General features: G+C 48.8%; 1 protein-coding gene across 4 annotated transcripts in view; it reads right to left on the bottom strand.

Annotated features, from left to right (window-relative positions):
- Nucleotides 1-13520: 13520 nt before the first annotated feature.
- The window catches only part of RNLS (renalase, FAD dependent amine oxidase), a 52475-nt gene continuing 41944 nt past the window's right edge, over nucleotides 13521-24051 (bottom strand). For 3 of the 4 annotated variants that reach the window (XM_085583968.1, XM_085583969.1, XM_021537084.4), the window contains exons 5-7: nucleotides 21556-21729; nucleotides 16650-16825; nucleotides 13521-13797 (exon numbers count right to left, since the gene is read on the bottom strand). In XM_085583968.1, the coding sequence (XP_085440094.1) occupies nucleotides 13600-13797; nucleotides 16650-16825; nucleotides 21556-21729 (548 nt within the window). In that variant the 3' untranslated portion in view covers nucleotides 13521-13599. The remainder of the gene's footprint in view (nucleotides 13798-16649; nucleotides 16826-21555; nucleotides 21730-24051) is intronic. The other variant, XM_085583970.1, reaches the window with a different exon arrangement.

Below are 24051 nucleotides of genomic sequence, written 5' to 3'. Positions count from 1 at the left end.
GCTCCTAAGAAGAGCACAGGAATAGGGTGGTTAAACCCACGAGTGTCCCACTGTCCAATATTGGACACAAGGGCACACCACTGGCAATAAAATAAAATATAAAATCCTCATCTCCTTGGGCTGCTGTTCCTTCTGTTATTTTAGTCTTAACAGGCTCATAGCCCCCTGAGGGATGGAGACCAAACTGTCCCTGGTGTAAAATAGAAGGAATCCTGCACAAGTGAGGATATTTACTCTTTTTTTAGCTCATTAACCAGGGCAAACCCTTGGCTCACTGCCCCTGTGTGAGGCACAGCCATGTGAGTTCCTTGTCAATGCAGATTTTTGGAGGTCCAGGCTCATTCCTCAGGACTTAAGCAACATTCAAAACACAGCTGCCACACAGTGCCACCATCCCCATTTCCACCCTCATTTCCAGGCATGTCCCTGCCATTCCCTGAGGACACCAGGAGCCCCTGGTGCCAGTGTGGATGTAGATAATTCTAGAGGGATTTGAGGTGTGGACTCTGCTCAGAAGGGCACAACTAGCGCCTCAGATGCAGCAGGGGAACCCCCACATAACTGAAATCCAGGCTTTTCAGGCCATTTCTTGGCTACCTGGGAAAAAAGGGAAGTTCAGGATGGTAAAGCTGAGGGACAACGTGAAAGAATCCATTTGTTAATGGATGCAGAGTGATTCACAAAGGGAAAACAACCCAAATGCCACCAGTGAGGTGGTTGGCTCTGACTGCTATCAGCACTGCAGAATGACATCCCCACATTCTGATGGATGGTGTCTTAGGTTGGAAGATGTACCTGGGCGTGTGTATTCTATTTGCTATCTGTCAGAGGTGGGGCAGTTCTCTTCTGTTCATGGGGCAGTTTTCTTTATCTTTTCCACAACCAATCCCCCTCCAGGAGATATCTGCTGTTCATGGGTCATTAATTATTAATTATCTTCTGTTCATGGCCAGTGAGTGTCCCTGCATGGCTGAGAAAATTCCATCATCCCATGGGGAGATGCTCTGCCCAGGGGAGGAGCCAAGCATTCCTACCTGGATACAATCTGACCTGGGAACAGCACAGCAGCCTTTGCCCACTGCATTCCCAGAGGAGCAGCTTTCTTCCCCCTGCATTCCCAGAGGAGCAGCTTTCTTCCCACTGCATTCCCAGAGGAGCCCAGGCCCATCTCCCCCAGCCCTGGAGCTCCAGAGGAAAACTCCCCCCTTGTGCAGGATCCTGCTCCAGCAGAAGCACAGCTGGCACTGCAGGAGGGCTGAGCCCCCCTGGGATGGGACTGTGTCACCTCCCTGACCCACAGGGGTCAGGGCATGTTCTGACTCTATCAGTGGTTTGGTTTTGGTTTTTTGGGGTTTTTTTACTATTGCAATTGTATATTAATTTTTCTTGTAAATAATTGCTATTCCTACTCCCATATCTTTGCTTGAGAGCCCCTTAATTTCAAAATTATAATTATCCGGAGGAGGGGGGGGTTACATTTTCCATTTCAAGGGAGGCTCCTGCCTTCCTCAGCAGACACCTGGCTTTCAAACCAAGATCGATGGTCTCTGGAAAGAGCTAGTCCAGTGCTCAGGACCATCCAAAAAAAGCCAAAATCCTGTGAGGAATTACCAGTAAAGGAAGGGAGAGCACCACGATGCTGCACAAATCCACCAAGCCCTGGGAGCAGGGAGTCTCCCTATCTCAGAAGGGAGGTAACAGAGCTGGGAAAGCTTGGGGAAGGATGGAAGAACTGGAATGGCTTCTGCAGGAGGAGCTATTTAAGCCAGGTTGCCTACGACAGGTCCTGCTGTAAGAAATGAGAGTGTAGCAGATGGCACCAACTTCAGCTGGAGACAGGTTAAGGTAGGGCAGGAGAAGGGTGCTGCTCTCAGGACAGACATTTCCCCTGCAGAGTCCCCTGGTTTTGGGGATGTAAGGAGTTTTTGGGAGTTTAAAAGGGTGATCAACGAGTTAATGAATGATTAATTCCTTCCAGGGTGCCGGTGGCTTCCAAAATGACCCACTTCAAAAAATCTCTGAGCAGCAAAGTACCAGAAGCTGCAAGAGCCCCCAGGTGAAATTTCCCTGCATGTTTTCCTTGTTCCTACACCTCTCCCCGGGTTTTTGGGCAGAGTTCAAGGCGGGGTACTGGGCTCAGGGGATTTGCAACAATGCAGACATTGTCAGGCTCTCCTGCCACAGGAAATCAAAGAGACCTTCCCTTGTGAAGACGGATGTGATGAGCAAGTGATTTCTGCTTTACATCCTCATTCAAGCTGAGCACCTGATGATGAAGCCCAGAGTTCAGAGGCTGAGGGATGGAAAAATTCAACTCCCCCAAACCATTCTGTTTCAGAACACCTGTGCTGCCAGGCTTCTGAGTAAAAGAACTACTTACAGGCTGTCTCAGAGCAATATTGGCAGGATTAAAGCCAAGTCAACCAAAATGCTGAATAAGCAGAGGAGCCTGTGCCACTTGCAGCGTGTTCTCAGCTTCTTTTGCCAGCAGAAAAGGGTCCCAGGCTTGTGGGTGATTCACTTAGTGTCACTGGGCTCCAGCTCAGAGGTGAGGGTTTCAGAATTACTCACAGCCCCATGTTAACGAACCAGATCGTGTGATGCTACTGAAGTTTTGCACCCTTTGAACCCAAAGGGGTTCTGAGTAGATGACTTCAAAACAAGACCTCCACACTCTTTTTTTCTTTTTTTTTTTCTTCTTTTTTTTCCCAGTTTGAGGCAGGTTTCATTCCAGTGAGTCCTTGTTTCAGGCTGGGTGGCTGGTACTGATTGAGCCTCAGCAAAGCAATCCCAGTTCTTCACTAGGAAGGGACAAGTGGGCTTCAATTATTGATGACACAGAGCTCTTAACCATTATCCAGGCATCCCAAATTAATTTCCAAAATCCCAGAGCCTGTCTTTTCTAATCCAATTAACACAAGGAAGGAAGAGGCTTTGGTGCAGACTGCTTGGGGGCCTGGGCATGGTCTGGCAGAGATGGAACAAGGTGGAAGTGAGAGGGCTCAAGCATCTAAAAAGTGCAACCCTCTTTTGACTCCATAGATGCTTTTACCTCCTCTCCCTCAATTTCTTCCCCAAGGAAACTAGAATCTGACACACAAGAACAAAAGAGAAAACCCTCAATCCTTGCTTAAGCCATATATCCAAAACTCTTGTAAATGGAAAGTTTAGAATCCAGAGAAAATTGTTTGTTGTGCCACATAGGGCTATTTTCAAAGTCCCCGAGTGTATTCCTTTCCCTTCTCTCATCAAAAAGCTACAGTGGACCCTGCACAGGTGTGTTTTTAAAGGTGTAAAGGGTTGCCCAAGTAGCTGGAGGGATGGGAAGATACTGTTGTGAGGACTGTGATGCCTCAGCCTGGCTGGGATGCAGCTGTAGGGCAAAATACCCACCTTGATCGGCGTGGATGGATTTAGGAGGTGACTGCAATTGTGAATTCTCCCTGTGCTTCCTGCTGAGTGGAGGCTTGGCTTATTTTCCCCCACTTCTCAACTACATGGCCACCTTTGTTTCAGCCATGAAGACTCCTTGGCCAAACAAATATTTTTATTAATACTCATCAGCAAAAATATGAACAGATACTGAGACAGAACCACGGGCTCAGCTCTGATTGTTTGACCTTTAGTTTCTATTGACAACAGCAAAGTAAACAATCTCTGTGGAGACTCAATGCTGATTTCTGCCACAAATAAATAAGAACATGAGATGAACACAGTGAGCTTTAAGTTATTAAGCAGAGACCTGAAGCCATCGAAACTGGGAGCTACTCTGGAAGTGTTGATACCTGTGGAGCAATGAGTGTCCCTGGCAAAATGCTGCTCTTTGCTCATCTTGCAGGCAGGGACAGGTTGGATTAGGATGGATCTGCCCCAGTGGTGTGGACTTGAGCTGAAGTGGACTTGAGAAGGGTGTCTGCCCTCCTGACCAGTGCTCATTCATGCCCTTAAGGAGCATGAATGGGCAGGGAAGTTCCTGTGCACAGTTCTGGTGTTCCAAGAAGGATGTGGAGCTGTTAGAGCAGATCCAGAGAAGTCACCAAGCTGCTGAGGGAACTGGAGCACCTCCCCTGTGGAGCCAGGCTGGGAGAGCTGGGGATGCTCAGTCTGGAGAAGGGAAGGGGGTGGAGACCTCACAGCTCCTTCCAGGGCCTGAAGGGACACAGGGGAGCTGGAGAGGGACCCTGCAAAAGGAACTGGAGTGACAGGACAAGGGGGAATGGCTTCCCACTCCCAAAGGACAAGGTTGGATGGGATATTGGGAATTAGGAATTGTTCCCTGGCAGGGTGGGCAGGCCCTGGCACAGGGTGCCCAGAGCAGCTGTGGCTGCCCCTGGATCCCTGGCAGTGCCCAAGGCCAGGCTGGACACTGGGGCTTGGAGCAGCCTGGGACAGTGGAAGGTGTCCCTGCCTATGGCAGGGGGAGGAACTGGATGCTCTTTAAGTTCCCTTCCAACCCAAACCATTCTCTTCATCTGTAATTTTATTGTTCAAGCCAAGCAGGGAAGTAAAACCCCATTGCTTTATAGCCGGATAGGAAAACATTGAAACCTCAAACACAGACAGGCCTGCAGTGAAAGGAAAAGGTAAAAAGCCCTGGTTTTAGCCCAGCTCCTGCTCTCAGCAAAGAACCAGAGGCACGTGGGATGCTGTTCAGGCTGTGCTGGGCATGGCTGCAGTCGCAGGGTTACGGCAGCCCCACGAGCCGCGCTGACCTTTCGGGAGCTGCGAACCCGCCGTCCCTCCCATCCCTCCCCCACAGCCCGGGACAGCTGTAAACATCCCCATCATAAAGACACAATTGTGAGATCCTATTTATTTGCCATTAGGAACCGGCCTGGCACGGGCTTGGGGTGCCCGAGGGGCTGGGCAGGCAGAGCCTGTCTGTGCCCTGCTGCCACGACCCGCCTGGGGCCCATGGCATGCAACAACTGCCTCTGGCCTGTCCCTGAGCCCCTCCTGGCGCCAGCATCCCTGGGACGGCTCCTGCGAGATGAAAACAAAACAACAACCCAATTCCCTCCTCGTCTCTCACCAGCTCTTCCCATCCCTGCTGCTCCCCCGGGTGCGGGAGCCGAGGGTGGGGAGGAGGGCAGGAAGTTGCTGACGCGTGTGGTTGGATTTGGGTTTGAACACCATCCAGAAAGGAGCACCAAATATTAGTAAACAGATCAGGAAACATTTCCGTGTTTGGCAATAGCTCCGCTTTTCCAGTGGTTTTTCCACCAGGGAAAAAGACCCCACTCGGTCGCTTTGCTCAGACTGGAGCAGCTCAGCTCCTGGACCCTGTTCAGATCCTGCCCTCCAAAGCCAGGTCTCTGGGCAGGTGCTGCAGCAGGATTCTGATTTGGGCATGGGTCTGAGTCCTGCAGAGCACAGGGTGCACGCTCCTGGACATCCCAGGGGATTACAGGATCCTGCAGCCATGTCCAGCATCTCCACCATGATGCAGGCTGAAAAGGATCAAGATGTTAGTCTACATTGCTTTGGAAAAAGAAGATTCTGAAGCAGTTTCCTCGCCGTGTGGTGAAGAGGGAATTACTGAGTTCCGATGGGCTCCTCGGGGCAGGGACAAAAGGCCTGTCAAGTCCTGCTGCTTCAAGCTGCAGTCGGTCCCGTTAGGAAAAAGACACAGGAATGAATCAAGCACTCCATTAAATCCTAGCTTTACCATCCCTCAGCATCCTGGGATGAACCCAAGCTGCTCCTCTTGCATGTGAGGGAAATGTAACAGTCCCTGATTCCGGAGGACTGAATGCCCCAAAGCTGTGTTTCTGTGCTCTTTACCATGACTTCCACTCAACAAGTTCAAATTTAGGGGCTTGGATAAAAAGCCCATGGTGAGGGACTGGTTTTGAGAAGACCTCGTCTCTGGGCACAGCATCTCCCACTGCAAGTGTAGGGGATGTTGATGTGGGATGGAGGTGCCACCAGCATGGAGAAGAAGAACCAAGAAGATGAGGCAATCCTGATCCACAGCAACAGCAACCCTAAAAGCAAAGGAGGAAAAATCAACAGAATTTGTCTTTTTTTCATGTTGAACTCCATGAGATGGTGTGAGAAACCATCTGATCTAACACCTCGTGTGACCAAGTCTCTGTAACTGCATGAATCATCCCACGCAGACACCTGGTGATGCTAAAGGTGACACTGTGACACCCACAGCTTGCCACTTATTTTGCTGCTGGTGGTTTTCAGTGCTGCCTGAAATAACTAACAAATAGCATGTCCATTTGAGAACCAGGGTCTCCAGGGAGATGCCACCAGACCTTGTGCTCTCACCATTTCAGACTCCTTCCTACACCTTTGTCCTGCTTTTTCTGGTTTACACAGATAAGGGGCCTGTCTCATTCCAACCCCTCCCATGGGCAGGGACACCTTCCACTGTCCCAGGCTGCTCCAAGCCCTGGTCTTGGACACTGCCAGGGATCCAGGGGCGGCCACAGCTGCTCTGGGCACCCTGTGCCAGGGCCTGCCCACCCTCGCTGCCCAGTCCTCAGCCCCAGCAGCAGGGATAACAAAGTGAGCAGGAAAAGCGAAGCCTGCAGGACCAGCTTTGCCATAAAACCAAGGAGCTGGGAAGGGGCTCAGCCTGGAGCAAAGGAGGCTCAGGGGGGACCTTGTGGCTCTGCACAGCTCCTGCCAGGAGGGGACAGCCAGGGGGGGTCGGGCTCTGCTGCCAGGGAACAGGGACAGGACAAGGGGAAACGGCCTCAAGCTGGGCCAGGGGAGGCTCAGCTGGGACAGCAGCAGGAATTTCTCCATGGAAAGGCTGCTCAGGCCGTGGCAGGGCTGCCCAGGGAGCTTTGGAGTGCCCATCCCTGGAGGTGTCCCAGGAAGGGCTGGAGGTGGCACTCAGTGCTCTGGGCACTGGGCACAGCTGGGACTCCATGGGCTGGCAGGGATTTGCCAACCCCGAGGATTCTGAGATTCTCTAAACACCAACCAAAAGCATCCCAAGGGAATTCCTCGTGCATCCTCCCAGCACAGCTGGGAAGTTAATGCTGGATTTAAGGGGCTTTGCTGGGAATGGGCTGGAGCTCAGTCGCGTGCTCAGCTCCTGCAGGGCTCATCTCCAGCTCTCCTCGCCCGGGGAAGAGCTGAACGTGCTGGGGCGTTCTAACGAGGTTTCCAAATGGTTCCTACCCCTGTGCTCCCAGGCCAGGCTTCCATGGAGCAAACAGAGCTGTGCCGAGGCGTGGATGGAGCTGGAATCCTTTCCTAGCCATGGCCAACTGGGAATAAGAGTTACTTCTTTATAGCAGATGTGTAGCTCAAAGTTCACCATAAGGGCACTCGCATCGAGAGCACAGCGTGTATTGTTCTGCAAGAAGGCTCAGCTCAGCCCTTCAAAAGACTCTGGAACAACTAATTTCATTATTCAAAGAATAAAGTGAGGCGGAGGGAGCCAAAATTAACCCTCTGGCCGCTCCCTGGAAGCAGGGATTTCTTTAGCACCCTGTGCTCACAGATGCAGGCAGAAAATCTGCCTCACAGTGTCCCAGCTCTGTTTTTCTCACTAGTTTAGGAGTTGGATATGTTATTCTTCTCAAAATGACTTCCTGGACCCAGGCCAGGCTGAGCACCCCCACATTAAACCCTCTGTGTCTACACTGCATCAGCAAATATGGCTTGGGATTTTCATCTCCACTTATGACCTCCAGGGAAAATCAGAAACAAAAAATATATATATTTTTAAATTATCTGTACAAACAAAAGATCATTCTCTTACTGACCAAATTAAAAAATAATACTTGCAGACAAGAAAGGCAAAAGAAGACAAATTCCACAAAAGAAAAATTCACTTATTTTTAGGCAGATTTGAGGAAAGAAAAATACACTCCTCCAAATCACGTCACCTCCTTGGCCAAGGATTGTTTGACCGTGTGGCTGGGGCATGAAATTCTCCCTGCCCAACCAAATTCCTCTCTCTGTAGCTGAGCTGCTTGCTCAGCATCAATCCTACCTGTGAGTTAAGTTCTAAGGGAAAATCCCAGGACACCTAAAGGAAATCGACCCCAGAGCAGTGGGTTGATAAAGGGTCAGTCAAGGACCAGGACCATGTGCAGATGGATCCTTTCATTTGCTGCTTCACTTCCCACGTCCAGCGCATGGTGCAGGGGATGGAATTGAGATGAGCTCTGGAGAAACAGCCAGGAACCATCTCCAGCTGCATTTGGGGCAGAACCCCCGGGTTTCTCCCCAACCCAGAGCTGCTCAAGAATCAAAAATCCTTTGGCGAGTCCTTTGGCAGGGGCCAGGGAGCGGCTGGAGCTGTGATGTGTGGCTGGGATTATTTACACTTGCTCCCGTCCTGCTGTGCTTGCAGCTTGCATTCCCAAGCTAGCTCCCAGGACTGCCTTTTAAATCCAAGGAAAGTGGGATTTGCACTACACAGGTGCGCGGAGGGAGGCAGCAAACCCCAATGACCGGGATGTGTGGGATGCTGATGCTCTGATTTGGACCAGACTCGCTCCAGCTCTCCCTGTGCAGAGCAACACCCGCGCACAGCCCGTGGCTATTGCAGCAACACATCTGTGAGCAGCTCCAGAACAAAAATCCTTTTGTCCCGGCGTGTTCCCGAGGCTCCAGCCCTCCCGTGCCGGGAACGCTGCAAACGGGAACGGCGGCCTCGCCAAATTTGGGCACTGAGCCGGATGGAGAAGGTGGCAAAGTGTGGGAAATGGATTTATAGAAAATGTAAAAAACTTAACAGAGGGCTCATATCGTGTGTATGTGAATGTAAATTATGAGATAAGAAGTGTTGACTTTTTGTGGGAATCCAGGGCTTCCCTCTGGCTGCCCTGGCAGGTCTGGGACCCCGGCAGGGGTCAGGAACCCCCTGGACAGAGCCCCCAGAGACACTGGCTGTGATCTCTGTCCATGGAAAAGAGTTTTCAATCTTACAGCATGAATTACCAGCTCTGAGTGCTTCATATAAGTAATAATTAAGTGTGGCACGGGTACAAAAGTCAAATTTTAGGATTCTAGATGAGGGGTCCAAAGGGGACAAGATGGAGGAAATTGAGTGTGTCTTGTCCTTTTTCTCCTTCTTCATGCCCTCCATGTCTCACTGTGGTGTTGGCATTTTTCTGTTGGTTCAGGCTGGGGACACACTGTCCAACGTAGGTGACAGATATTGGCACGTTCTTGTAAATCCAGCCCAGGGAGTTTCTGGTATTGAATGTTTGTCACATCCCACTGAGGGCAGAGCCCCACACGCTGCCCTGCAGGACAGAGCTGGGCAGGGCAGCAGAACATGTGAGAGATCAACAGAATAAACAACCTGGAACCAGCACAGACCAATTATGGCTTCTGCTTTGGCAGTGGGGCTGACAGACAAAGACTTTTGGGATCATCAATACCTCAGATTCTGAGAGACTTTGTTGTAGAATAAAACAGATACTGTTAAGAGAGGAACAGAACTAGAAACAGGTTTTTAAAAGGTAGTTTTATAAATAAGACTAGATACTTTAGAGAAATAGAATTATGAAAGATACATTAAAGGGGTAATTTTAGATAATTAGTTTTAAGATATTTACAGTATAGTAAATATCTATCAACTATCTATCATTATTATTAATGATAATTACCTATTAATATCTATCAGCTAAAGCTGATAGGCTAAGAAACACTTATAGTGTATTGTAATTAATAAATAATTTGTGATTGGAATAGTGTGAATTATAACATCTGTATTATGTCACTCTTCTCATAAGACTAAAAATAGAATACAAGAATAAAAAAATAAAAGAATAAACGCCATCTCTGGGTCAGAAAATAATATAATCCGACAGCAAAGGAGAGTGGCCGATCCCCTCCTCTCCTGCCAGCTCATCCCCCTTTCCTGAGCTCTGGAGAGTGAACCAGCTGCTGGGACAGAAGCTGACCTATATTCCAGCTCTGACTGCCCACCACTGGTTTTTTTTTGGGTTTGTTTTTTTAAATTATTTTCCCCCAAACCTGAGGGGGGTACAGCATCCCCGCAGGGAGCCTGGGCACGGGGCGGCGGAGGTGCGGCAGCCACCCGCACCTGGCTGGGCTGTGCCCTGGTGGCACTCAACTAAAAATTGGGAAAGGATGAGAAGCATTCCAAGGGTCTCCAGGGGTTTCATCACCACAACCTCCAAGATGACAGCAACCTGCCCTGCACCCCCTTTACCCAACACAAAATGTCCCCACTGGGGTTGAGCCGTTTTTTGAATGAGCTAGAAATGGGGCTACTGAATTGGTTTTGATGACGTGGGTTTTTTTGGTTTTTTTGTTTTGTTTTGTTTTATCTTTTACATAGGTAGGAAGGGTGAGTTTGGCTCACATCTTTATTGTATGGTTTAGAAGGTCACAAGACCCCCAGCTACAAGACTTTTTAAAGGATTTATTGACTAATAAAACACTGCTAACCAAGGATATTTTTAATCTTTAAACATTTCATCTTATGGACCCATGTTACAGTGTAAGCTTTCTTAGCCAATGACACACAAACCTACAGTACTGCATTCTGAACTTCTTGTTTACCCTTGTAAATACTTTTATTTTTATATCTTTAAAACTCTAAACTTTCTTCTTTTTAACTTAATGTGCCTCTGCTTTAAACTATAAATCCACATTCTCGCTTTTAGCACCTAAGTTTGGAAGCCTTTTCCAAGGTCTCAAATCAAATCCTGCGTTTAATTCTAAGCTTGACCTTACAGACCCAAAGTTCTGAGAGCTCCTTGCATTTTGGATTCCAACAATCCACAGCTCTCTCCTTGTTTCCAGTTATTTACCTCCATGGGAGGAATTTTGCTTGGATCTTCTTGAAAATGAAGCCAGTCACTCTCCCTCCTCCTCCTCCTCTCCAGCAAAGGGGCTGCTCCGTGCCCCGTGGGGCTGATCCTGGAGGTGCCACCTGAAAGTGGGAATTAAGCACAAATCCCAGGGAGGATGACAGGGAGGTGTTGCAGCGAGCCAGGCACAGCAGCAGCAGAAGGCTTTGGGATTTCAGGGCTTCAGCTCTGCCACACAAAGCGGCTTAGGGACAGCACAGCTGAGCCAGGGCATGGATTAGAGCAAAACCCGCTCTGGCTCTGGGAAATCTCTGCACAAGGGCTCAAGGTGCTCGCTGGGCAGCTCAGAGAGTGCCCTGGTGCTCCTCTGGGAGCAGCTGGGCTCCTGGCTCCAGCACAGCCTCCTCGTGGCCTGTCCCCATCCCCTTGGAGCTGGTCACTCTGGGGTTTGCAGCCAAGCAAATGCTGCCCTTGTTTTTGGTAGCCACCGAGCCCTTGGTGCCAGGCTGGGGCTGGTGACCAAGGTTTGGGTGGCACAGGGTCGGGTTCCTCTTCCTGGCACTGACTCAAGGAGGAAACTCCTGTGGCAGTGTCACCCCCCAGGCCGGTGCCACAGCAGCAGAGACCTCTGCTTCCAGTCCGGGGCTGTACCAGCACAACGCTGCCCCTCCAGCAAGAGGAAATGTGGTCACAGGGGTGCTTTCAGCTGGGCAGCACCTCCCACCTGCAGCTGCCTTTTAAAAATAATTAAAAAAAAAAAAAAAACCAAACACAAGACAACACAAAAACCCCAAGTCTCCAAAATAAGTCAATCTCTAAATTTATTTTCATATGCTTGCACAAACCCACGGCCGAGGTCTCTGGAGACAGAAGAGAATTGTCTGGTTGGTTTCCTGGGATTTTCCCTGGATGGATGTGACTTTTGATGGCAGATCCATCCATTGCAGCCTTGTTCCCATGTTCCCTGCTCCCACTGTATGAGCGGTGGCCGCACAGGTGCCACGGGCCAGCCCTGCCATGGGATGTTCCCTGGGTGGAAGTTAGCACAGCTGGGAGCTGGAAGGTTTGAGAACCCATGGATTCCTTGTCATGAGGAAGACAAGAACATCGTGGTCTGGGAGCTGGGAGGCTCCAGCCCCGCTTCAGGCAGTGGCTGGGCTGGTGGCACAGATGAGAGCAGACACAGCCATCCCCCTTGTCTGGGAACAAAGAGAATGGCTGGAATGGATGGATCTGCCAGTTAATCAAAAATCAGGGAAAATCCCAGGAAATCAACCAGACAAGTCTCTTCTGTTGCCACCCTTCTGGACACAGTGGGCTCTTTGAAACATCACCCTGCCAGCCTCCTTGTGTGGGAATTCCACATCTCCCTGCTGCCAGCATTCCCACTGCCCAGAGGAACACATCCAACAGCGTTTCCTCTCCACCTCAAAAAAAAAAACCCAAGCAGTTTTTACCTAAATCATCTTAACCTGGAGAGATGCTGCAGAAGAGAGGCAATTTGGTAGACTGGCATGATGTTTTCAGGAGGAATTTCCCCATGGAAAGGCTGCTCAGGCCTTGGCAGGGCTGCCCAGGGAGCTTTGGAGTGCCCATCCCTGGAGGTGTCCCAGGAAGGGCTGGAGGTGCCACTCAGTGCTCTGGGCTGGGGACAAGGTGGGCACTGGGCACAGCTGGGACTCCATGGGCTGGCAGGGATTTGCCAGCCTCAGTCATTCTGGGATATGAGGAAGGAGTAATTTGATACTCACTGGGATTCGAAAGAGGTCCAAAATGAAAATCAGATGACCCAAAAACCATCTCTGAATCTGTGATTTGGGTACTTTGAGGCATCAGGGTGACCAAAGCTGAGAGATTGCTGGAAGGACAAGCCAGAGACATCTGCACTGGTCTGTCACTGCTGGTGTCAGAGGCTGCTACTGAGACAAAGCCCCTGAAAGAGCATCACAGCCCTTCAGAGAACAACCATTGAGCCAAAGATGCCTCACGTCCAGTTTTCTGTCTACTCTTAAAATTAACAGGTCTTAAATTCTTTGTGTCACTTAAAATACTCCACTAGAAATGGCCAAAGGCAGCAGGATGTCAGGTTTGGGTGAAATCAGGGGGAAAAAAAGAAAAACAGAGGCTAAAGTTTTAAATTTCTATGTTTTGTTATTTCAGTGCTGTGATAGAGAGGTACTAGACTTTTGACACATGATTTAAGAGGAAGGGAAAGTTAAAATCCAATTTAGAATAAATAAATTATTTATTGGTTAATTTCTGAGTAATTTCTGAACCTATCCATGCCACCCCTGCCATGGCAGGGACACCTTCCACTGTCCCAGGCTGCTCCAAGCCCTGTCCAGCCTGGCCTTGGGCACTGCCAGGGATCCAGGGGCAGCCCCAGCTGCTCTGGGCACCCTGTGCCAGGGCCTGCCCACCCTGCCAGGGAACAATTCCTAATTCCCAATATTCCATCCAGCCCTGCCCTCTGGCACTGGGAAGCCATTCCCTGTGACCTGTCCCTCAGACAAGGAGTAAATAAGAAGTTTCCAAGGAATAAACTCTGCAGCTTCATTGATTTTTGTGCTGCTTCAAGTCAGGTTCTTCTCCTTGACATCATTTTCATGGGCTGTAAAAGTATCAGGAGACCTGGCAAGAGTGCTGGAGCTCTGTGCTTCTGCCTAGAGCCAGGGAAAGTCTTACCCCAATCAAAGTAACTCTCAGCACAGATCCTGGAAAATTCAAATTAACTCCATCACAATAATTATTCCACCGCACGGATACATCTTCCTTTATTTGTTTTTTGCAAGAGGACGTTGATGTTAAACTCAAATTCGATCCATCACAGCAAAAATCATAACAAATCTAGAGGAAGTTTAGCAGCCTGACTTTGGAATTGCTGTAAATGAGGTTTCACAGCCTCTGCAAGGCTCACGGCAGACTCTATGCAGCCATCGAAGTTGGAACGAGTGAATCCATCACCCCCACAGATCAGGAGAGGCTGAGTGTGAAGAATCATCTGTCCTGGACAATTGGCCACAGCTCTTGTGACCTGAAAATGAGAAACATAAAGGGAGTGGAAAGAGAAAGTATTTTATTTACCTGAATTTCACACCAGAGAGATCTGAGTTCCTGAGAAGCACATCACAGAACCACAGGGTGGTTTGGGTTGGAAGGGACCTTCAAAATCATCTCTTCCCACCCTCTGCCATGGGCAGGGACCTTCCACTGTCCCAGGCTGCTCCAAGCCCTTTCCAGCCTGGCCTCCCACTCCAAAAGGTAGATCCAAACATTAACCATCAAAGTACCACAGCAAAATACTTCTGGGAGATGAATAATTAGAGTAAAACTTGATTGTGTGTGGAAATTTAGAAACTTTACAGCCTGTTCTCTTTTATTGTCAGCCCATCTCAGCAGAAATTACTCGTCTGACGAAGAGGGGCTTGCAAATGGCTTCAACACAGGAAAGGGAACCTCCTGTCTCTGGATCATAAAATCCCAGGATCTGAGGCTGGAAAATCCCTGCCAGCCCACGGAGTCCCAGCTGTGCCCAGTGCCCACCTTGTCCCCAGCCCAGAGCACTGAGTGCCACCTCCAGCCCTTCCTGGGACACCTCCAGGGATGGGCACTCCAAAGCTCCCTGGGCAGCCCTGCCAAGGCCTGAGCAGCCTTTCCATGGAGAAATTCCTGCTGCTGACCAACCTGCTAAAGCATGATACTTCTACCATTTTCTTTTGATCATTCCGTGGATTTCCACCCAGTAAACCATTGCTGTAACCCCTGTGGGACTGTCATTCCTTCCAAGGAACCTTGCTAAATCCAAGGGATTTTTCCACTGATTCAAATGTACCCTCAGCTGGCCACTGCCAAGCCATTCTCTGTCATGCCATGTGTGGATGAGCTGCAAAATCCACATTTATGTTGCTGGCTGCATTCTCTGCTACTGGGTGTTAGCATCTCTCCAAAGGAGGAACCTTGCTGAAATAACCAGTTGTAACCCCTTACCCTTTATTCAGCTTAACAGAGGAGTCTATTCAGGTATGGCAAATCCAGAGGTTCTCCCTCAGACCAGTTTTAAGTCAGTACTTAATTTATTACTGAATTTTTCTCACAGATACAGCTGAGTACAAACAATGCCAAAAGACTTGGCAAAAAAAGTCTTTTTTGAGTGTCCTTTCTTCTTGGCTACGCAGTGTTTATTTGATGCTGGCTGTACCAAACAGCTCCTACCCCTCCTGGTATCTGATCAAAGGTTGATGACCTTGGAGGTGCTTTCCAGCCCCAGCAATTCCATATAAAGTGGCTCTGCCAAAGACACAGGGTGGGTTGGGAAGCTGCTGGCTCTGAATGCTAATGGTGCCTTCAGCATAATTAGAGCAAGGGGATCCAGAACTGCAGCTGTGCTGCTAAGTAGTGTCAGTAGAATTTTGGAAGTCCTAATCCCTCATCTGCCATGGATAATTGTAATGTCTGCATTTTAATCCCAGGATTGTGTTTGGCCATGTGAAGGATGTTACAGCCGGATTTAATTAACAAGTAGGATAAATCCCAACTAAAAGAGTCAGGGGAAACAGGCACCCATCTTATCAGTTCCCCTGGCCTCTGTGGCTACAGCTTATTATAATTGAAAGTAAAGAGAGCTTTAGGAGAAAGGGGGAAGCTCTGCCCCAGATATTTCATTTAGGCAGTGATTATTTTATAGGGTGGCATTAGAGATCTCTTTATGGAGATAACGGGTCTGACCTACACGGTCTTACTTGCAACCTAAGACATATTGACATTCATCCCCCAAATTACAGGCTGGTGATAATTCCTCCTGTGGCACCAGCAGCTGCTGGACTCAGAGCCCTGGCTGGCAGCAGCAACAGAAGCAGGAGCTGGATGGGGTTTGGGAATCCCTTCCAGAGCTGAATCCAACTCTTCTCCCCCCTGCTCTCGTGAGCACCAGCAGCTCGCAGCAGGTAAGGCAGGAGAAAAGACCAGATGTCACAACCAGGGAACCTTAACAGTGACACCTGTTTCCCCCCAAAAAAAACCCTGAACTGATAAAGGGGAACTTAGAGAACATACCACGATTTGGATGGGTTTTTTATAAGTATTAAGACCCTTGCTAAGGTTGCTTTTGCAATCCACCAATACTTTGCTTGCAGAAAAATAAACTTTGTGCTAACGAGACCAGGTTCCCAAATTGGATGCAGATCAAGGGGTATGAGAAGACTCCACAACAGCCATCCACAGCAACTTCAAAAAGGAAACATTTTTAGGGGAATGCTTTAAAAGTAAATATTTTGCATCAACCTCCACGTTCAAATTCACCAATGTAAATTAACTTGAGAGGCTTTGGGTAAACAAGGAGATACTCTCCAATACTTTAGGAAATCACCAACCATTTCCTTGGATTTTTAAAAGAAGACTGCAAAATATACACATTTTGCTATTATTACCCTTAGGTAGTTTACTTTAAAATACTTTTCGCATAACATTCTGTTAAATTGAGCAGGGCCAAATCAAATAACAACAATTAGTACATCTGTACTTCTGCTCTTCTGTGGCAGGGTGGGAATTTCGCTAATAATACTTTTGGATGCCGAGGGACGCACTGAGTCATGATTTTTTAAATACCAGTGAAAATCCCACCGAATTACGTGGGATTTACTTCCTTCCTGTACACTACTCCTAGCCCTGCTTCCCAGAAGAGCTGCATAACTCACTGATGAGCCAGGCCATGTTAAAAAATAGCTAAAAATGACCTGGCTTTTGCTGGCCAGCCCTGGTTGCTGCTCATGGCTACCTGGAGGAGTGTGTTACGGATATTGAGCAACCATCCCCTTTCCTCTTGCTCCCTGAGGATGGAAAATGCAGCCCAGCAGGATCTCCCAGCTGACTGGTCCCACCAGGGAGTACCTGGGAGTATCTCCACCTCTGGCACTTGATGCTGCTTGGTTTGGGCAGGGAGGGCACAATCCTCTGCAGGTGGCTGAGGATGATCTGCTGCACCTCTGCAGGCTCTGAGTCCAGGTGCTCGCTGCCAAAGGTCACAGTCGTGTGCACCACGACTGAGGGCCCGACTTCAGGAGACTCTGGAAGAAAGAAAGGAAGAGGAGAGGTGCTTTTGAAGGATTGCTCATTCACACCTGCCTTCCTCACATGCTGACAATTGTGCCTCTGGCCTAGGAGTCAGTAAGAACAAAAATATCTGGGGCACCACTCTGTTCTTCCAGATGGGCAAAAAGCACAGGGAATAACGAGGATAATCTCTGCAACAACCTGGCCTTGGACACTTCCAGGGATCAGCTTCTCTGGGCAGCCTGTGCCAAGGCCTCACTGTAAAAAAATTGAGGGTTTTATCTCATCTAAATTGACCCTCCCTCAGTTTTAAACCATCACCCTTTGTCCTATCAGAAAAATTTGTTCTGATCTATGAAGTCATAGCTCAAGTGTTGATGTTGATCCCAGCAGACCTGGAAAGGACCAGGCTTTGTTACATTTGGGGCTGGTTGCAGGTTCTCAGCAGCAGCTGACTCCTGTCCCCACTGGCATGTTGGCCTAAAAACCAGCAGCCAGAGAATGTGGCTGGATTAGGGGATTTTTGTGTGCCTCCATGAGCAGGATGGAGCAAGGACACAACGTGGGTTATGCTGCATTTCAGCTGAGCTGTTTGTTCAATTCAGTGATTCCCTCTCACTCCCCTACCCAGCAGCTCCCTCCTTGGGAAGCCTTTCCTGGTTAGACCTTTCTTTGGACTAGCAAATTCTTAGAAGAAGATTTTAGTTTCAGCAAGTGAGTGTTTTCTGACAGAGGAATCCACAAAGAAAGAGGTGGTTGAACACTTGCTGACCATTCTGGCTGTTAGACACCAAGCTTGATAAACTCCTTATCTGCCACTGAAGAAATCTCCAGCTCCTCAAGCCAGGGATCTGGGAAGATGACACACTCTAGCTTTCCAAAACAATTATTGGAGCGCTTAGAGGTCATCCAAGGGTTTCAACCTGGTCTCCAGCAGACAACTGTCCATGGATGTGATAGGCACACATCTCCCACAGGAGTGTTCTCCTCATTTTAGGGGAACAGTATCGAGTATTTTTCTCATGTTGCTGCCCAAAACCTGGAGCCATGACAGATCCCGATAAAAACCGAGATGTGGTTGTTTCCTGACCCTCAGGGATTTGTAAGCTTCCCGGGGAGATGTGTTTTGCCATCTAAACCCCATTCTGGTCCTGGGTAGCAGGAGGGGAAGGGGAAGGGCTTTTGCCACACCAAACAAACCCTGGAAGAAGGGGATGGCTGCTGGGTCAGCGTGGAGGGCAGCAGAGAAGCTGGACACCTCCGGACAGGCTGGAACTGCATCCCTGCACCCTGGGAGGCATCACATGGTGCCAAAAGAGAGGTCAATGTGCAGGCCTCATAAACCCTACCTAAAAGTTTAAAAGAGAGCAGTGATCAACTTTACTACACCTAGAAAGCAAGAGAGGTGGAGGGTCCCATTCAAAATTCCACGCTGCTGTTTAGGAGGAGGGCCAGCGAGCTTCCCCAGTTATCCTCAGAAATTCCCGTGGTTCCTAAGGTCCCACAGTCTCCCTGGAATAAAATCTACTGTCTGACAAGGCACGTTTGGGAGGAGTCATTGAAAGAATGGCACTACTTTTTTTATATTCAGAAACCCAGCATTCCATTAGCCTTACCAACAGTTTCTGATTATTTTTCTAAAAGGCAGGCAGGGCTGGCAGAGGATTACAACACAACTGGCTGTGTAATAAGGCAAAAACTTAAATAGTTCTTTAACTCTTTCATCTTCCTAAAAATTCTTACTTCAGAAAAGAAAGGAATCTCTACTTCGAAATTGAAGAGGACACTCAGGAATTATACAACACTAAAAACCTGTAAGGCAGATCTTCCCTTTAAATTACATAACCCCACAGTCCTGGAGCAAAAGAAAGGAACCACTTCCCCTTTGATGTGTCATCTATCTTTAGTCCTCCAGGAATGCAGAGAGATGCAAGGACTGCGGTATTCCAGAAATAATTTATGCTGGAGAATTCCCACTGTCCCCCCCGACCCGGTATAAATATGGATGGGGTGTTTGAGGCAGCCAATCCCACAAAGTGTTTAATATTCATGCGTGCCACACGGGGAATTCAGCACACGCTTCTGGTGGGCTCCTCCTTACGTAACATCACCTCTGCAGGCAGGGATTGTGCCCACAGCAGCTGGGATCCTCAGCTGCTGGAAAAAGCCTTCCCTCCTGTAGGCTCCTGATTACACCAGGAATTGGTGGCATCAGGGAAATTGCCTCCTCAAAGCCACCTCGCCACACGATTACAGCAGCCAGGCCGGTTTGGGTTTCACTGGTGCGACGTGGAACGCCCACGAGTTGGATGTCTCTGCTTCACTGACTCAAGGCAGGCACTGCCACATCTCAGACAAGTGACAAGGACAGCCTGGGCTTCCAACAGCCTCCGCTGTTGGCCTTGGAGGGCTGGACTAACTCCTTTAGGGAGATGTTCTAGGAGTCCCTCAGCAGAAAAGCTCACAGGATCATAGAATCATAAAATGGGTTGAAGATCATCCAGTTCCAAACCTCTCGCAGGGGACAGGTATCAGCCATCGTTATTTTCTCTGGATCTCTACTGTTTTTGAAAAAGCTTCTATTTGAGGTGGCAGTGAGGGTGAGGTAAGCCTCCCGTTTATTGTGGATACATCAGGTGAAGAAACAACTGGAGAAAGTGATGGCTTTTTGGGAATGATGACTGCTCTGGAAGATCTCAGCTGCCTCACCCAGCAATTCTGCTTTCTCTGAATGTTTACTTTGTGGTTGTCACCATCCTCTTCTTCAGATGAGGCCAAATAATCAAGGTTGAGGAATGAAAGAATGGGAAGATCGATGAGTGGAGTGGAGTTCAAAGGGACAGCGAGGTGCTCCTGTGCCTCCCACTGAAATCTTCTGGAGCCAGTCGGAAGCACAGGAAGAAAAATGCAGATGCAAAATACTTGTATATGTGCTAAAACAAGCATAAAGGAACTTTTTATTCATGTGTTTTGGTTGCAGGACTTCACATGTAAATAAATTTCACACTCCACCTCCCTTGCCTGTGCTGTCAAAAGTCTGTCTCCTAGGAAGAGACACACACACAAAATTTGTTCTTTTTGGAAAAACTTGCTCATATAAACAGAACTCTCCCACAATTCAAGGGAAATTTCAGCGAGAAAGGTATGTGTCAAACCTGATATTCTGGTACTTTCTGCACATTCCACTAACAATATGCCCCAAATAATGTGCTTTATACTTGGTTCAAGTGCATCTGGAGACAGCAAAGCTGTTTGATACTCCCATCATAGCTCCATATTTGCTGTTCTTGGTGCTGGGGCTTTGAGATCACATGTGCAGAGAGGTGGGGAAAGTATGGGTGAATTCTTCCTCAACACTGGTAAGGATAATATCAGTAGGTCCTATTAACTACCAGGTATTTTTTGTTGAACACAACAATGGCAACAGAATCTCAGATGCAAGAAAATCTCCAGCTGAACGCTGTCAGTAACAAGGAGACAATGCCAGAGAAAAAAATAGATCACTCTGTATTTGGCTCTCTTTAGGCTCTTTTTCCACATATTCACCATAAGTCCCTGCTGGAGAAAGCGCATCAGGGTGGATACATCCTTATTTTGCCAGTCAAGCCATTCTTCTGGTTTGTTTTCACTCTTTTCAGATCAACACGCCAAATTCTTAGGGCAAACAACAAATTTCTGATTGCACAGAGGGACGGAGAATCTCTCCTACGAGGAAAGGCTGAGTGAGCTGGGAGTGTTCTGCCTGGAGAAGGGAAAGCTCTGGAGAGAGCTCAGAGCCCCTTCCAGTGCCTAAAAGGGGCTCCAGGAGAGCTGGAGAGGAACTTGGGACAAGGGATGGAGAGACAGGACAAGGAGGAATGGCATCCCAGCGCCAGAGGGCAGGGATGGGTGGGATATTGGGAATTAGGAATTGTTCCCTGGCAGGGTGGGCAGGCCCTGGCACAGGGTGCCCAGAGCAGCTGGGGCTGCCCCTGGATCCCTGGCAGTGCCCAAGGCCAGGCTGGACAGGTGGAAGATGTCCCTGCCCATGGAAGGGGTTAGAACTTTGGGTCTTTAAGGTCCCTCACAAACCAAACCATCCTGGATTCTTTAAGGTCCCTCACAAACCAAACCTGCCTGGATTGGTCTGCAAGTGTTTTTTCTTGAGCTGTTCTATGCCACCACACTCCTGGTAGGTGAAACACATTTAATAAATAAAACACACACTTCCTCAACCGCCACCCTCCAGAAAGAGCAGGGGAAGGGTTTGTCTTGGGGGAATATTCTCCAAGCCCTGCTGAGCATTTCAGGGATTCTCCCTCACCAAAGCAGCCTGGCTAACTCTGAACTGGGCTGAACAGCTCCAATTATCCAACCCATTCTTACTTCCAAGCCTTGTGGAAGGAGCAGGAGTTGTAGAGTAACGGGTGATGGGAGACGAACTGGCGAGTGCATGAATCAGTGTTTAAACAAAGGAACCCCAGCTCTTTCTTGGAATAGCAACATTTTGATGTCTCCAATCCCCTGACACTGGTTTCATAAACGCAGTAACATAAACCATGTGCTGGGGGCTGATTTTCTGAGGGCCGGCCCGCTCTCATTGTGTGCTTTATTACAGGCCAAATGTGACATTAAACGCCATCCGCTGCGGCTTGGAGTTAAACACTCGCTCTGTTCAGAATAGCAACACTCAATTAAACAGCATTTCTCATGGTCTACACCCTCCATTGTGGCTGTGTTTAAGGGGAATAATAGGAGCACTGACCTATATTGCGCTTCTTGTTATCGATGGAGATGAAGCGAATGCAGGGATTATCAGTGATGTACTGAGCAGCCCAGGGGACAGCAATCCCTGTCCCAGCCTCATAAAACAGTCCCAGGGCGTAGCGGGATGAGTAGCTCACAGATTCCAGTTGCTGCTTTTGACTTTCATTAATTACTGTGAAAAAGAGAGGAAAAAAAAAAAAAAAAGGGAAAAGAAAATCAGACAATCCCTCTCTGCTCAGAACATTAAATATGGGAATGCTGTGGTTAAGCTGATTATTCCTCCCTGAAAATGACCAGACTGCTAAAACTAACAATTTAATATTAAGCCTAGTGCTTTGTAGTATTTTTTTTTCTGGGACACCTCTTCATGAAGTTTTAATGGTGCATTATGTGGAGCTTACGTGTACTTCACACACAACCCTCCCCCATCTGCTGGGGGTTCATCTCCCAGCTGTCCCTCAGTAGATTCTGACTTGAAACTTTGATGATTTTGGTGACTTTTTGTTTCAAACCTTGTCTCAAAGGGTGAATAAATAGCAATAAAATGCTTGGGTTGCCTCAAGGACATCAAGTAGATGGTCGTATGGCTCGACAATCACCAAAATGACTTCACATATCAACAAAATGAACTCAGAGCCTCTTGAACCTCTGGGGAAAGAAGCCCTGTGACTTCTGTGCTGCAATTCAAATGAATGAAGAAAACCACACTTCAGCATACAAAAGGTTCCTAGTGAAGTTCAGTTCCTTCAGCTGAAGGAATTTTAAAGCAGTTTAGAAAATTTCAGAGCAAGTATGAATCCTAATTCCTCCCTATGATTAACTCTTCTATCTTCTAATTGCAGCAAGATCTGCTTTTTGCTGCAATTTCGTAATCTTCATTAAAAGCTGCACGAAATAGCATTAGCACCACGGTGAGCATTCAAATACTATTTAATTTCATGCCACAGAGAAATCCAGCTTGGCTAATTGTGGAGTTAAGTTCCATGTCTCTCTTCCTGTGACTGAACGGGGGTCCAAGGCTCCTGTGAGCTGGAGCAGCATGTGCAGGGACAACAGTTCAGCTGAAGTTGTATGAAGAAAGGAACAGCCCACCCCACAGTGGGTCAGGCTGACCAAACTCATGGCACAGGATTGTGTCCTGCCAGCTCTCCCAGCTCACAGGCCCCTGGTGGTTCTCCCCCACCAGCCTGACCTGATGCCCAGCATACTAGAGGATGACACATCAGATTGCACCTCAAATCCCACCAGAAACCAACCCTGAAATCACCCCCCCAAAAAAAAAAAAATCTGAAAAAACTTGGCGAGTTTTTTTAATATTTTCCCCACAAACAGGGGAAACAGAGAAATGGGGAGAGCAGAAGGAAAAACTGACCAAGCCACAAAACATGGGGAGAGGAAAGGAGGAGAAACAGGCATCTGGCAGGAGGTGGTGGTGGTGGAGCTGCCAGATGGAGGAAGCAGGACTGAGCACGAAGGGCTTTGAAGAAGCTCCCTTTCCCTGCCCAGTTCTCCCTCCAAGAAGGAGCTGAGGGGTCCAGCTGCCTCCCATCCCTGCACCCAGACCTTTCCAAGAAGGATCTGCTCCAAGGTCACTCTGCTCTCTTCCTCCTGCTCCTGGGGGCCATGCCAAAGGCCCAGAGCAGCCTGGCACGCCCCAGGCAGGGCACTGGCTTCCACCCCAATTTTCTGTGCTGCTCAAAGGCTGGCCCAGGCTCTGGCAGGACTTCCCCACGAGTCTCCTGCAGGCTGTCACCTCCATCCTCTCCCACAGCCTCCCTGCCGCCCTGAGGACAGGGGGATGGATTTCGGGTGTGCTTGGAGGGATTAAGCAGGGCTCTGGGGCAGGCTGGAGGGCTGCCCTGGAGGAAAGGATGCCAGTAGGAGAGGACCTGAACATCCCTCCCTGCTGGAAATGTTCCCTGGCCTAAGCTCCCGTGAGCTTAAAGTGGTGCCAGCATCGGGAGCCATCCCGGGGCTCTTTTCCAAGCAGCAGGAATTATTTCCCTGGGGCTTGTCCCAGCTCCTCCTGGCAGACCACAGGAGCCCAGCCAGGGACAGAGGTGCTGCTAAACACATTAAACACAGCTCAGGGGACAGATCTCCCACAGAACCCACTCCCTGTCCCCTGTCAGGAAGGAGCTGTGCCCAGCTGGGCTCCCAGATGTCCATCACCACCAGCCCTCTCCTCACAGCCACCACAAATAATCACACTGCATTGCCCATGCTTGCTGGGCTTCAAAAGAATATAAAAGTCCTATAAACAAGCAAATATAAAGTTGTAACATCTCATCCACAACACTACCCTTTGTCCAGGTTACTCTGGCTACTCCTTTGCTCTTGGGGAAGGGAAAATAAACAAGACCTCCTCCAGCTCGTGAAGAAAATTCCCCACGATGGAGCTGAGCTTCCCTGCTCCTCAGGGTGGGAATTTGCTCCAGGTTTATTACAGGGAGCTCCTGAGCAGGTACAGCCTCCACAGCACTCAGTGCTGCCA

This window comes from Lonchura striata, chromosome 6 (assembly GCF_050655825.1).
Source record: "Lonchura striata isolate lonStrDom1 chromosome 6, ASM5065582v1, whole genome shotgun sequence".
In the NCBI taxonomy this organism is placed as follows: Eukaryota; Metazoa; Chordata; class Aves; order Passeriformes; family Estrildidae; genus Lonchura; species Lonchura striata.
This window is presented reverse-complemented; position numbering and strand designations above follow the sequence as displayed.